The sequence below is a fragment of the Buteo buteo genome, chromosome 4 (assembly GCF_964188355.1).
Source record: "Buteo buteo chromosome 4, bButBut1.hap1.1, whole genome shotgun sequence".
Taxonomy (NCBI): Eukaryota; Metazoa; Chordata; class Aves; order Accipitriformes; family Accipitridae; genus Buteo; species Buteo buteo.
In genome coordinates this window covers 22,280,418-22,295,666 of record NC_134174.1, presented here as the reverse complement: position 1 = coordinate 22,295,666, position 15,249 = coordinate 22,280,418, and the positions used below count along the sequence as shown (strand labels likewise).

General features: G+C 37.4%; 1 protein-coding gene across 2 annotated transcripts in view; it reads left to right on the top strand.

The window, feature by feature from the left end:
• The window catches only part of MAPK11 (mitogen-activated protein kinase 11), a 32,992-nt gene extending 19,630 nt beyond the window's left edge, over positions 1-13,362 (top strand). The window contains exons 7-12 of one of the 2 annotated variants that reach the window (XM_075024961.1): positions 2,242-2,356; positions 2,480-2,551; positions 4,156-4,235; positions 7,859-7,937; positions 9,248-9,421; positions 12,693-13,362. In XM_075024961.1, coding sequence (XP_074881062.1) covers positions 2,242-2,356; positions 2,480-2,551; positions 4,156-4,235; positions 7,859-7,937; positions 9,248-9,421; positions 12,693-12,766 — 594 coding nt within the window. In that variant the 3' untranslated portion in view covers positions 12,767-13,362. The remainder of the gene's footprint in view (positions 1-2,241; positions 2,357-2,479; positions 2,552-4,155; positions 4,236-7,858; positions 7,938-9,247; positions 9,422-12,692) is intronic. The other variant, XM_075024962.1, reaches the window with a different exon arrangement.
• Positions 13,363-15,249: the final 1,887 nt, after the last annotated feature.

Below are 15,249 nucleotides of genomic sequence, written 5' to 3'. Positions count from 1 at the left end.
GGGTTTTCTTCCAAATGTTAATTTAGTATGAACACAAGTATCTTTGCAAAATGTTCATCCCTAGTTTGTGGCAGATGGTACATAGGCTAATAATTTGGCCCATGAGTGAGTACTTAACTGAGTATATCTTGGAAGTTTGACCTGTAACATGTATCTGCATCTGCCATGTTTAGATGAAGCCTTGTAACAACTTTCATTTTTATATCTATAGAATATACAAGCTAAATTAAATAATGATATGAAAAAGGTACCAGTATTACCAGTTACGTTACTAGTTGCAGGCAGTAAAAAAAAAAAAACCAACCCTGTAATCCACACTTCTCAAATGCTATTTTCATGTACACGTCTATATAAATACATATCTTTGTGTATCTGTGTGATACGATGTTACATAATAAGCAGGAGGCTCTGGAGAAGGAAAATAGGTCTTGTAGCTTTCTAAGCCTTTAAGCCTAAGAATGAGAAGTTTAGCATTTTTCCATGACAGCCAGAAACATCTTTCTCCCTGTGACTGAGACTCTGATGTAATCACTTTATTCCAGCTGCGAGGGATTTAAGAAAAGATTCCAAATACTACCAGATCAGCAAAAAAATCACAACAGTGAATAACAGCAGTGCAGTTAGGTTCTCGCACTAATCCGGATCTGTGATGAGAAACTGTAGTTCCTGTTTGGTTTAGTGACACTTGCAGATGCTCAGCAAGTTTCATGATTATCCCTTTAATGTCTTCATGCATGTATGTTCAGCATCTGTGAAATTTTATGGGTCATCTGGGTCTGATCATGCACGCTAAAATGTGTGCTGTATTTTTGTACTGGAAGTAAAGGAGACTTTTAATCTTTTTTTCTATTATTGTGATATCTGTGCACCTCCCTCCTAGCGTGTGTTACACTGCTCTTTGCTTTGTTTATATTTATAGCTTTACTTCCTCTGATACCAAATTATTTTCTAGTAGAACAAACTAGTGGATAGTTGCCTGTACAAACAAAAAGGAAATAGAAGCAAAAAAGAAGGAAAACGTGTGTACACATTTAATAGAAGGAATCAGCTATTAAAGAAAAATACTGCCAAAACCCTTATAAAAATAAAGGCATTAGTGTTCGAGTTTCACACCATTATTCATGCCTTGTTTGCCTCATACTTTTATTTTTGCTTATTTAAGAAATAAATAATGCTTTTAAAGTATATTAGAAGTAAATGTTAACATGTTATTTATACCTTAATATTTTTCTTTAGGGTTTTTATATCTTTAAATTGGATTATAACTGAGGAATTTTGAATGATGCTCTTAAATTTTTTTTTTTTCCCAATGATAAGGATTAGCTATTAGCTTAATAAATAATCCTGGATCTCATCACAGGAGGTTGCCACTGATCTTAATTCACATTTCAACTTGAAGAGATGCTAACTAGCTCAGATGACTGATTTAACGAACAGCACTGAGGCTCACTCAGATGGTACCCTTTCACAACAGTCTCTCTTAGTGTTAGGAATACCTTTTAGCTCTATAATTAGTGGGACATACACTAATCAAAAAATAGAAAGCAAAGAAATGAGCAGGAAAATTTGAACTGAAATAACTTCCTGTCAATGTCCTTAGCAAGGGAGAGCGTATGGAAGGGAACATTTTGCTATCAAGCCTATGGGTAATATGTGAACCTAAACAGAGTTCCTTTGTTGTTTTGGGGGGGAGTTCTACCAAAACCAGATGGTATGTGATTTAAATCTACCTTGTTACTCAGGATATATGTTTCTCTCCTATTGGCATTGGAATGACTCATGATTGGGGTAAATACTTAGATAGACATGAGAGGGAAACAACAGAAATTCTGCAGATTTGTGATCAGCTCGTGTGGTGCTTAAAATGGCCAGTGGCACTCGCCGTTGGCATTTTACACAAACGTCCCTGTTGACAGTGTTTCATTTTTTATAGCAACAGTGCTTATTTTTAGCAAATGAATGTCAGTGGAAAATTGAACTTGAGGCAAAATGTAAAGTTTGCCTTAGAGGACAAAGAGCCAGGCTCATTGCAGTGGAAGCATTTTTATGCAGACCCGTAGGCTGCAGGGATGCAGCAGGGAGAGTGGACGAGCTCATCCACAGTGTTGCTGGTTTACTTTATTGATAGCGAGAGACTACGGATAAACTCAGAAATTAGTAATGGGGAAAATCAGTACCTATAAAAAAAGTGAAAAGGGATTTTTTAAATTATTTTTTATTTTATTTATTTTTATTCTGTAGATTTTAGACTTTGGTTTAGCTCGACAAACTGACGATGAAATGACTGGATATGTTGCAACAAGATGGTACAGAGCTCCAGAAATTATGTTAAACTGGATGCACTACAATCAAACAGGTAAACTGTGAAGACTTGCATTTTGCTACAGCTGGATATAGTGATAGTTTTAAACCAAGAGGCAGCTCTGTTTAAGGATCTCTTTGATTCATCGTACACTTTTCTCTCTCTGGCTTTTGGCAGTTGACATCTGGTCAGTTGGATGCATCATGGCAGAGCTCTTGAAAGGGAAGGCCCTATTTCCAGGAAATGATTGTATCCTTAACATAAAACATAAAATGCAGCTATAAAAATACTCTTTAATTCCTCCTTTTTTTTTTTTGAATGACTTGAGTATTTCTATGGAAATGTTTTTGGGGTAACAAACTTCTAAAACAGTAAAAATTTTTGCTAATCTTTCAATTTAGTGTATATGACACCTGAATATGAGACCCACTGGTAGGAAAAAAAAAAAAAAAAGTAACAGATGTTCCTAAACAGCAAGTTACATTTATTCTTTGTTGTGTGTCTGTATTTAAATAATAACCTAGTTACAACAGAGCAGATTTCTTCCATGTGTGTATCTTACTGAAATAACATACGTTAAAACTGAAGCTGAGTAAAGGCAATGTTTTTTGATCGGCTAATACAATTTAAAAAAATAGAACTGCTTTTAGGCTGGAAGTCTCTAAAATACAAACAAATGAACTCTTAAATAATAAGTGAATTAATAGGCATATTGTGTCCTGTTATAAAAAAAGCCAGCAGTTCCAGAAATGCCACAGGAGGAACAAAACCCTCTCTTTTCTTCAGTGCTGTGCTGTGGTCCCTGCTGGAGTGTTCAGGGGTTTCCATTGGCGCTTCCTGTGCTGGCAAGAGAAAAAAAAGAGCCATTGCTGAGGAGAGCAGTAAAATAATAAAAGGAAACTGAAGAAAAACACGTAATGAGGAATGAGGAAACAACTGCATCAGAGGAGGAACGCTTTTAATATGGGAAACAAAGGCACATTCTTCTGTACGGAATATTGATGTTTCTCACTATGCTGAAACCCCTCAAAAAGCAAACGCTTCTGCTAAAATGAAGCCATTACCAGGTGCAAAATAACATGACGTTAGAATTGCCTGAAAAACTGTTGAGAGCTGAGAGACCAACTCTCCCTGTTGACCTTTCTATTGTGCTCAGCATCATTAGGTGCTATTGTAACCACAGGCATTGTCCAGATGTTCATCATCTGGATGATGGCTGTGCTTCAGACTGACTGATTACATGATATGTGGTATTTGGAAAAATCAATACATCTGTTTTTCAAGAAATAAGATATTTTTTGCTGTTACAAAATATTGTCTACAATTATATTATTACATCAATTTAAATAAAGCTGTAGAATAACCTTGAGTCTCTAGGAAAAACGTAATATACTTTACAGGTCATACATGACAATGAAAAATTAACATTTTCAAAACAGATTTTTAAAGCTACCAAATAAGAATTTGCCACTTACCAGCCCTCAGATTAGTAATCTAGCCCTGTGTGCTCTATCGTATTAGACTGTTCTTCAGAAGTCCCTCAGATCACTGAAACATAAATGTCCTATTAAAATTAAGCTTAAGAATATCTTAAATTGGTAACTAGGACAGGAAAGCAATATTTTGCATGCACCTTTCTCACATACAGGCACACCTGACAGATTCATGTAGTACAATAGAGAATTTGATACTCAGGACTAGGTTTAAGCAGGAATTAATTGGTATCCTTCCATGGATTATGATGAAATTGTCTTGCTGAATGGTTTTAAACATCTTAACTATCTGCATGAAAGCTCATTAATTGTTTAAACCCAGAAGGACCGTGTGCTCTTTATTTCCCTGAAATAACGCAGATATCGATCAACTAAAAAGAATAATGGAAGTTGTGGGCACACCCAGTTCTGAACTTCTGAAGAAGATATCATCAGAACATGTGAGTTCACAGCTTCATTCAGTTAACTGACATTCTATTATTCTTTTCTCTAATTATTGTATGTCACTGCTTGTGTTACACAGATACTCTGATTTGGAAATGAGCGAACACTTTAAAATGATCTCTATTTTTTGCTGCTAGAATGGCACCATTCAAAAAATATTCTTTTTAGAGGTATCCAAATGCCTTGACTGTCAGCTGGATTAATTTTGACACTTGTTCTCACATACTCAGTTTTTGAAAGGGGTTTTGCAATTGGTCCTGATGATCTTTTATTGTGCTACTATACTTAAAATAAAAAAATTCGAACTGATGCTCAGCTCAGAGCATTATATTCTTGCTATTAAATCTGATGTCTCTGTAATTTTTATACTTTCTGTTGTTGTAAGGGATCTAAACAGAGATACTAGAATCAAATAATGTGCATTCTGCACAAGTGCTCTTATGTGGATCCCTAATTTGAAATTCATATTTATTCATCTCTCTGAATGTTTGTAGTGTGAGGTCTGCTTTCATGATAATATCTGTAGTTAACAGTGTGATTTTTAACTTTCCATATGACTTCTTTAAAAAAGTAATCTAGTAAATGAACAATTTCCACTTTGTTTCTCAGCTAAAGCTACACTTACAGGATTCACTTTAAGCAATAACCATGGATAGCCAGCTGAGGAATGAGATGGGGTATTGATTAAGGCAGGTGATGGGCACAGTGTAAAAATTCAGATAAACAACAGCACACAGATACCTCCTGAGCTGAAGCTGAAGCTTAAACCTTTTCTGTATACACCTCAGACTAATATTAATGGCTGGTTTTCAGCTTGTGTGTATATTGATGGGTTTTCTTTGAACTTATTAATGAATACACTAGTGGGTTAAGTTAGCAGGAGCAGTAGGAGAGCCAGAGCAACACTGGATTTCTGGAAGGTCCAGGGATAACAAAACCTCATCAGTGCAGGCCAACGCACAGCCCCAGAGTTTGTGGGTACTCAGCACCTGGGAATGGCCGGGGCAGGAGGAAGATCCATCCTTGGGCCAGGGACTGGATCAACCAGCAACTCTCAGACTGTGCCATCCTAAGTGTAGGTCCTTGTGTAGCCTCATAGGTCCTTGTACAGCCTTTATATGTTATTAAGATCCTACAGTTTTTGTAGTAACGTGTTCAGAGTAGCATATACAAATGTGTGATTTACCCACAACTAGTCAGTTTGTGAGCTTTTTGATTACGAGATTAAGCACCTTAAATATTTACTGAAGATAGTATCTGCTTTTGTCTTTAATTTCTTGTGTTTCAGAGCATACCTCAGTGAGCTACAGGAATGCCGAAACTGTTTTACTGGGGCTAATTATACCTTTAGAGCACAGGGAGAACACAAAAGCCAAGTTAATGATTGGGAGTGCTGCTAGGTCACCTCTGGGCTGCTGCTGCCTCGTTAGAGGAGCAATGTCAAAGATACATACCTTGCTTGGAGGTACTTGCCTCTTGCAAGGGAGTGTCTATTCTATTCCTTCATTCTAGTTCTTTACCTTGTAGTTTGGCCTTATTGTTTAGATATTTCTTAATGCAGCTTGCAGTCCTGGACAATTTTTTCCATTCCTCTAGCAGCAAGGTCAGAGGTTTTCTGAAATGCCAAGCCTATTTTCAGTTATAAGTAGAGGATTAAAGAATTGGAAACTAAAAGATCAACCTCATGGGATGTGTCAGCACAAGTTACTGAGCTGTTTTGTCAGTCTTTCATGTTAATACAGGTTTAAATGGTTGCATCTCATTACTTTCAGAATAATTTAAATGTTTGGATTCTATTGGTTGGGTTTCTGTGGTGACTATATAAGCAGAGGGAAGAGGTTGGTAAGTATACTTTGATGGGTCTGTGTTGTTTTCAAAGGACTTCTGGGCAAGGTTGGAGATAACTTTGTCCATATCTTGTTCAGTCATGTTTGGATTAGTGATGTTAATTGATGTCTGCACAGAAACAAAAAATCCACAAATCCACAGATGTTTGTCATGAGATAAATTTACCTCTTGTTTCTACCCTAGTCTGTAGCTTCTATGCAAGAATGTATGACAGCCCTCTTTTCCTGTGCTGTTCATACGTATGTATAAACCAATGCCCTGGCAGACTTAACTCTGATAGGAGCTGCACACCCTGACCTTCTAGCAGGTGTTTGCTGTCTTTATGAACTTTAGGGGCATAAAATAGGTGGAGTGAAGCCTGTGTTTGACTAGTCTTCAAACATCATTCTCTGCATGACTGGCTACAGCTGCTAAGAAGAAATCATCCTTTTAGAAAGCCTTGCTGTCAGCCCATAGAATAAAAAGGGAAAATGCTAATACAATTTTAACAGGTTGGGAAGATAATGCATGAAGGCTTGCTTCTTTTAGTAAGACTCTCAAATGTGTCACTAATAGGAGTCCATAGTTTTGATAGACTATACTTACATCTTACAAGAAGCAGAAAAAATAAATAGATCTGCCTTGTTAAATTAGAACACAGTTTGAAAAGAGACTGTGCTATGTAATGATTTAAAATATCTTTATATCAGTTCATCGTAGCTGCAGAAATTAAGATGATGGCAGATGGAACAGTGTAGGGAACAGGATCTGTTTCCCAAGTGTAGTTGTAGGATTGCACAGATGATATGTCAGAGTATTTTATAGTCGCTTCATGATAGTCCAGAAGATAGTTCCATAATTCTCAATCTGGTATCTCACTTGAAGCCATGGAGCTGCTTGGGATGAACAACTTTATTTCCTTTGCTGTCTTCACTAGGCCAAGAATGCTTAGTTACCCTCCTGCAGATAGCCATCTTCTAACAGGATTGCTAAGTGTGCAGGGAGACATCCCAGTAACACAAACATGTTTTAAAAGGATTAAGGTTTGTTCAAAGACCAGCTGGTGTTTTTACAGAGCTGGGGACAGCTATTTGCCTCTTCTTTAACTGTTCCATTTCAGAAGTCCCTGTTCTGTCTGATCCCAGCCCTTAGGACCAGCATTCAACCTCTTCTCTTGCTGACCTATCTACCTCAGCCCAGAAATCCGTAGCTCATGTAATGTCAGGCTCCACGCTGACATTTGTGGGTCTGATATGTGGGTAGGCTTTTCCTAGCTGAGTTTGCATGAGCCTTTCACAGCCACAGTGACAAGGCAAGCTATGAATTCTGTTAAACATCTGACGATCTGCACCCTGGGAGTGCAAGGATTTGTTCTTTGGTTAGTGAAGCTACTGTTTGACAGAGGAGAGAGGAGGGAGGCACGCAGATTGGATTATACCTCTTCACTGAGGGTAACTGAAAGATCATTTAGGTTGCAATTTCTGGTTGAATGTTACATGCATGTGCTCCCTGGGGATATACTGCAATGAACCAGTAAGCTCAGGTGAAAACGTTAAGTGTGAATGCATAAGCCTTAGAGGAAAATATACCCATTTAAAACTCTCTTGCTCATTGTGCAATATATAGGAGTGACTGTTTAAAACAAAGTCATACATTATGGTTTTTTGTAAAGAAGGTTTCCCATGTATAAGAATGTAAAAAGTATTATGTCTGTTTTTTTAGAGTTGATATGGTTACTGTTGGGCAACATTTAACCTCTGTGCATGTGGTATGTATATTGATTTATTCCTAGGCAAGAAAATACATTGAATCTCTTCCACATATGCCTCAACAGGATTTGAAAGCAGTGTTTCGTGGTGCCAATCCATTAGGTAAGAAAGTCAGCCTGATAATAGATTAAATTTTTCACTAACATAGAAACTCAAGCCTTCCTTTGCTATTTGAGCCCATATAATAATGATCAGACCAGCAAGAAGAGCATTGCTTAACCTTTCATCCTGAGACTGTTTTCCATTCATGAAGCCTGCCTCTTTGGCTTCTGGTGGAGATTATGGGAACCTCCTAAAGGAAAACAGTCTGTGGATGAAAAGCAAAAGCCATCTATGTATAGCAGGAATAAATAAAAGCGTCATGGGGTCTAGACTAGAGACATCACTTCTGGCTCAAGAAGGCCATGAGCTGTAAATTGCTAGCAAGCAGAAGAATATACTGGGAAGAATAGCTGCTTGAATGACCCTTTTGAGTATTATTTCCTAGGAATATATTAGCCATTGTTGGACACAGCATACCGGGCTAGAGAGACCTTTGGTCTGATCCTGCACAATTGTTTTTATGTCTAACCAATTGGTTCTGCCTGTGCAAAAGAGATGTTTCTGCGAATGATTTCTTGTGACATGGCAAAGGAGACGTTTGAGTCACCAGAGTCATCTTACTACAGTGCCTGGTCAGTTCCATTGAGTGCACATTAAAACACTGTATATAGGGAAGTATTAGGAGTTAAAATATATTGAATTCATTCTGCGTATTAAAAGACAATTTTAGTTTTACAAATAGAAGTAGCTGTGAACACTTTCTTATAAAAAAATGGGATTTATTTGTGTGATGTCCATGACAGCATGCTACATATTAATATCATAAAGGCAAATTAATGACAGTGCTTATATCAAAGCACTAAAAATCATTTTTATATATTTTTTAAACCATTATGATAAACTTTCCATATAAAACCAATTTCAACCGTACAGATCTCTCTCATTTCTAATATTCTGCAACTGTCAACTTCAAACATATTTTCTTTATGCTGGGTCCTGTAAAGTTGCTTTAGGATCCAGACCAAGTTAAGCACATGATGCGCAACACAGGATATTTAACTTTTACGCACACAGAGATCTTTTCAGAGTGAAGGTCTTGGATGTCTGAAGAGGTGAATCAGATATCAAATAGACTATAATGAACCTTCATGCATACCACAAGCAAACCAGAAGCTTCATTCAGCTCTGAAAATTGTACTCACAGTATAAAATCTTCAAAACTTATTTGTTACATTGCCTAAATTTTGTGGGTTTGCCAATAATGTTAACTGTGTTTAAGGTCAGTGAGAATAGATTGTGTGTAAAGAGTTGCCTTCTCTATTTTTAGATGGTCTCTTCTGGCTTTGCACCACATTTTTTTTTTCCCTTAGCTGTAGATCTTCTTGAGAAGATGCTTATATTAGACAGCGATAAAAGAATTACTGCCTCAGAAGCACTTGCACATCCATACTTTGTACAGTATCATGATCCGGATGATGAACCTGAGGCTGAGCTGTACGATGAGTCAATAGAGAATAAGGAGCGAACCATAGATGAATGGAAAGGTAACAGAATTGCACACAGTAGTTAATACATGCAGCAGAACAAAACTATCCTTAAATAACAGTTTTCTTCTGTTTCTAACCAGAACAATTTGAACTCTTAAGCCTCAGGGAAATAAGTCTATGTGTGTGCTTGTGGGAGTGGAGAGGTAGAAAGGGTTGTGTTCCCTCTCTAGATTTTGTTCCCTTCCCCCATTCTATCATCTCCTCACTAGATTTCCTATAGCGGGTTTAATCTTAACTAAAAGCTGATGCTAGTTACCAGGTAACCACACATGCTGTCTTGCTTTTAGTTTTGTAGGTCAGATCCTCAGCTGAAGTAACTGTCCTAGGGCAAGTGACACTATTTCGGATTCTGGTGTAGCTTTGTTCAGAATCAGAAATGAGTATTTTTCCACATAGGTGTGTATTTTGTTAATTGTTGTTTAGATAACCAAGTAATTGGGATTCACAGATAAACCATGCTATTGATCCTATTTGAGATGAGAGTTGATGATTTTACTTGGGAGTGACACCATAAAACCCATCCTTGAGTAATACTGCAACAACCTTGTTTTATTAGTTAATTCCATGCTTGCATCATGATCATATTGCACTACAGTATCACGGAAGTAAGGTGGCTAAACGTTAAGTTTGCAAGTACACTGAAACATACAGTCCAATTTCATCATTGTCTAATGAGAACATACTAAAAATTCCTTACTAGGCATTTTAAATTGAGACCAATGTTCTAGAAAACTAATTGTTCCTGTTTATCAATAAAGTCCTTTCCTTGGCTTAAGATGAAAAAAAAATATATAAATATATATAAAATAAATGTTCTTCTGTTTCTATTTGTATATTCTGTAACTTTTACTCCAGAAAGGTTTGATAAAAATGTATTAGCATAGTGGGTAGGTTTATGATGAAAAATACTGACTTCTCACGTCTCACTCATGCCCTTCCACTTGTGCCATGTTTTATCCTGGGCATTGCAGGCAAGACAAGCAGGCCAACTACAGCAAATACATCTTAGAAAGATAGGAGCAGGGTCATGGGTCTCTCTACAATAAAGCAAACTCCTAGAGCCCTGAAAGGGTTTTCTGGAAGCCTACTACATCTGTACAAACAAGGAGGATTGACTGGTATCGCTTACTCCTTACACGTGCTCTCTTCTGCAAAACCTGGCAGCATACAGCACCACCTATACATCTTGTTTATTGAGGGGCATGTTCAATTTGCTGCTGTACTTACAAGTGGATGATTTGTTTTCTGCTACTTTTGCAGTTGACCGAGTCTTTAACAGGAAAGTTTAACAATTTCCGAGTCATGAAGTTGATTTCTGTTTGTGATGAAACTCCGCTGAAATTATTTCAGGAACAATCTTAGCTTAACACTTTCTGAACTGAAATGAGGAGGTGGAGGTGAATTCTCTAGGATGGACAGTATCATATTTTTCTACATCACTGTCCTTGCTGGAAAAATTCCTTCTTTTATACAGACTGTGGAAAAAAGGCCTGAGACAAAAATCTCAAAACTGGCACAGGACGTGCAGCTCTTCCTCCTGGCCATGTTTTTATTTTGGGGAATAAACTTTTTATTTTCAAGCACAGTATGTGCCACATTTAAGTAAAATGACATGAAAGGTGACCATTCACATAAAATGTTTGTATTGTTGATAAAATATTGACCCAGTTTCTCAAGATGTCAATGGCGTATTTCCCCTCTTTTTCTGCTCAAATTAAAAATCAGTGGCTCTTGATCCCAAGAGGGACTGAGCACCAAAGTAAAATGAGATTTCAGACAGTCTTATGTGTTGTGCACTTAAGAGTTTCCTTGGCCTCCACTGCACACTGTTGAGGCTTGCAGCCCAAGCTCATAGATTTCTTTCTGACATGTTTAATCAGCTAGAAAATATTTCAAAATTTTAGAGGCCAAGAGTAGGCTATTCCGAGTTGAATGCTATGCACTATCTCTCCTTAGCTGTTGCTCCAGTTGCACATATCTCAGCGTAACATCTGTACTCTCTGCTGAGCAGGTGGCACAAGAACCGGGTTAGGAGCTTCATAAACATACCATGCACAGCCAGCAGGAATAATTCCTAAAACAGTTCCAGGTGTCCGATTTGTGAGGACACTGGCTTCCTCTGAGTTCAGTCAGGACCACTCTAGCTCCTACCTGGCTGCCTGTGGCCAGATGCTACTTAATACCCACAACTCAATCACTGAGAGTCACCTAACGAATCCTTCCACTTCAGGGGTTCTGCACACAGAATTTCTTTCAGAGAAATCCTTCACTGAAGCTGGCATGCTGGTCACTGTATGCCATGCTACAGCATAACAGAACCAGAGCATAAGCAAGATTCAGCCTGAAGATTTTTACATACTTTTTAGAGGAGCGCTAGGTCCACTTGCAGGTGTGGCAGCTGTCTCAGACAGATCTGTTTAATAAACAAGCTAATAGGCACAAGTTTGATATGATTTAAACATCACTGTTTGGAAAACAGAACCTGAAGTAATGCATTGTTAGCCATATATTTATGTGTGAACAGGATTTGGTCCTTAAAATACAGTATCTAACTTGAGAAAATGCATAGGAGGTAGCAGCTGATGACATACTCCGTTACTGTGCAAGGCACAAAACAGGACGTGACTGTCAGCGTGACAAGATAAAGGGCTAGAGCAGGGTAAAATAGCAGGGAATCCATGTTTCTAGCTAAGCCCTTCATGATGAAAATAGAACTGTTACATGCTTCTAAGACAAAAGACAATTTTTTTAAGAGGACCTTAAAATTAAGTTAGTTACAATAAAACATGAAAAAGCCCAAAACCTAGATTCCAAGGCATTAGCACAGAATTGCGAGTGATTTATGTTGAAGGCAATTGACTGAGAGATGATAAAGAACATTCTCCACAGTTAAAAGTGTACATTTTAAAACCTGTTCTGGTGCTTTTAAAGATTCCATTTTCCATTACATTTTGTCTTCTGTTACGTCATTTTGGCAGGTCATCTGACAGCATAATTGATGTTTCCATTTCAGGGCCTGTGTGTTTTAGTAATTAGCTGAAGGGGACAGACATGTTGTACAATAACAGTATTTGTGAGTCTAATTTGTAATCTGAGGTTAACAGAAGGATTCCTAGTGAATTCAGTCTATTTTTGGATCTGGACTCTAAAAAGGCTGGGAATACAAACTAGAAGTCACATGCATCCATAAAACTGTTTTCTCTGGAGTATTTTTCTTTTGAAGAGAGTATCACCTAATTCTTTTCTCTCCCTTACACCCTCTCTACAGAACTTACCTATGAAGAAGTGATTAGCTTTAAACCCCCCGACTTAAAAATGGATAGCCTGGAGATAGAACAGTGAATACAGGCAGCTCTCTTGCCTTGCTGCACTAGGAAGACTGTTAAAATATAACCATACAATTTAACCTGTGGTCAGACGTAGATTTTACTATCCAAAGATGTTGGAGAAGATGTGGAAAAGCAGATGCATTATACAGAAGCCAGATGTTGTCCGTTTTGGGTGGGGGTTTTTTTGCCTTGTAATATGAATGTATTCCCAACTCACAAAGGGTGATAAAGAACTGCTTCAATCTGACAAAATTATGCACTGAGTTCTGTCGAGCTGTGTTCTGCATGTTTCATTTTATCAGTTGTATTGCCAAAATAAAGGTGACTTTTAAAATTGATTTTAAAATTGTACATTTAAAGCATGAACGTATACAAACATAAACATAGAAGTCCATACAAGCAATCAATTTTTTTTCTGGCATTTTATCTGTCCATTTTCATATTATTTATAGTTAGTGCCTTTATGAAGAGAGGGCGTGGTAGTGAGATAGACAGAATATGCATATGTAGTCATATCTGTGGTGGTCTTACAAATTTACTGGATGTCTCTCAAGCGATCTTAACACCAGTTGAAAGTCAGTAAAAATAAATCTTTGTCTTCTGTTGCCATTCAAGTGTCTGTTTTCATTATTTTTTTAATCTGCACAATACCCATTTGTGAGACGATTTTACTTCGAGATGGTACTCCTAACCATGCCATCGGTGGAGTGCTGGTGAATTTACCCAAGTTTACAGGAAGGTGCCCTGAAGGCACTGCAGCAGATCTCTGTAGTCTTCTGCAAGCTTCAGCAAAGGCTGTCACAGATGGCAGTGCAAGGGAACTCAGTTCAGTTCACAGCTTTGAATTCAATATTCCTCATTGTCTTATTTTCCTTCACATAATCCTTGGGAAAATAATCTAATAATTGCCATTAGAAGACATGACAAAACAGGAAGATTTAAGAATTTGTTTGTGAAAAACAAAACATCCGTCTCCTCAGAGTTTCTTTTTAAGCAAAATTTTAAAGGCTTTCCAGCTCTGAAAAGTTGGAAAAATTAAATAATAAATTGCAGGATACACCAGATGCTGAGATTTCTTAAAGAATTAAATTTATCTGATTTCCCCATTGAAGACATAATACTGAAACAGGAATATTCTTTGGCATGAGGCCTCATGTAGTGTACTGGCTGTGTCTTTCTACATGTGATTCACAGTTGTTCAATGTTGTTCATTTTTGTGTCTTGTTCTTGCTCTGTCAGAGTCTTACTTCGGCGATGGCTTTTTATAATATTTAGGTTTTCTGCAACCTTTGTCATTAAGATTCAGTTGTACAGCTATTACATGAGGTAATGAATTCTACTGCATTTATTTACCTTCCTCTGTATCTTTTCTATGTAAAAAGAAAAGCTTTTTCTTAATAAACAGATTTTTTTAAAAAATCAAGTCCAAGAACTTTGGTTTTTCAGAGACACTTGATACAGTATTGTTTGTCATCTTTGAGAAATAGAAATAAGCACTCCATCTAGAAAATGTGCTCCTAATTTATGGACTAAGTAGTGGACTGTTGTTGATAATGTTGGCCAGTTACCCAATACCTGCATCCAGTGGAATACAGCCACTTGTATTCAACTTTCTGCAAGGCACGTTAAGCTGAAAGTAAAGGCCCGCGTGGATTTCTTGCAAGTCCTTGGAAGTGTTGTCTGGCCGTCATTACTTCAGCTTCCTACAAAGCAGGATGAGGCCTGTAATGGTCATGCAACGACTGAATTTCACGCTGACTAAAAAAGGTGAAAAGATTATAAATGCTTAAATTATTTGTTTTGTTTACCAGTTAACAGAAAACTAGCTCGGTGCTTTATTGTCTCTGAAATCTGATGATGAGCTTGGTAGCCTGTTCTGCAGCTCTGTTCCAGCTGAAAGGGGAAAGATGAACAGATTTCACAAGACCCTCCTGCATCCAATGATAATTAATTTAGTGTGGGATTTGTCCCATCATTTGTTTAATCTGGTTTCCTGGCTGTGAGGGTGGCCATCACCAAATGCTTCAAAGGATACATAAATCTCTGTGGTAGGCAAAGACCAGGCAGTCTGCTCTTGCCATAGCTCTCCTACTTCAGGTAGAAAGAAGGTTTTATATCACTTCCAAAGTTTGTTCTTCTGGCAATTCTGAATCTTCCTCTGAATATTTTCTTTTACATTCAAAGATGTAATTTTTTCTAGGAGATAAATTATGTAGGAAGAATACGGTCATAGCCGTATTTAAACTAATCAAAGGTGACAGTAATGGGTAACAAGAGCTCAGCTATTTTTAATGAAATACCATCAAAACCCATAAATCATCTCATTTTAATGTCAAGAAAAACAGTAGGGAGAGAGACATCTTCTTCCTAGATTTGCAAAATGAAGGCGACTTCTTAGACCGCAAAAGCCACTAATTAAAATATTTTTCTAGAGCAGATAACCAACTCCCTTATGGTAATGCAATGTGGGACTGCAACATGGTAAATTTATCAGTT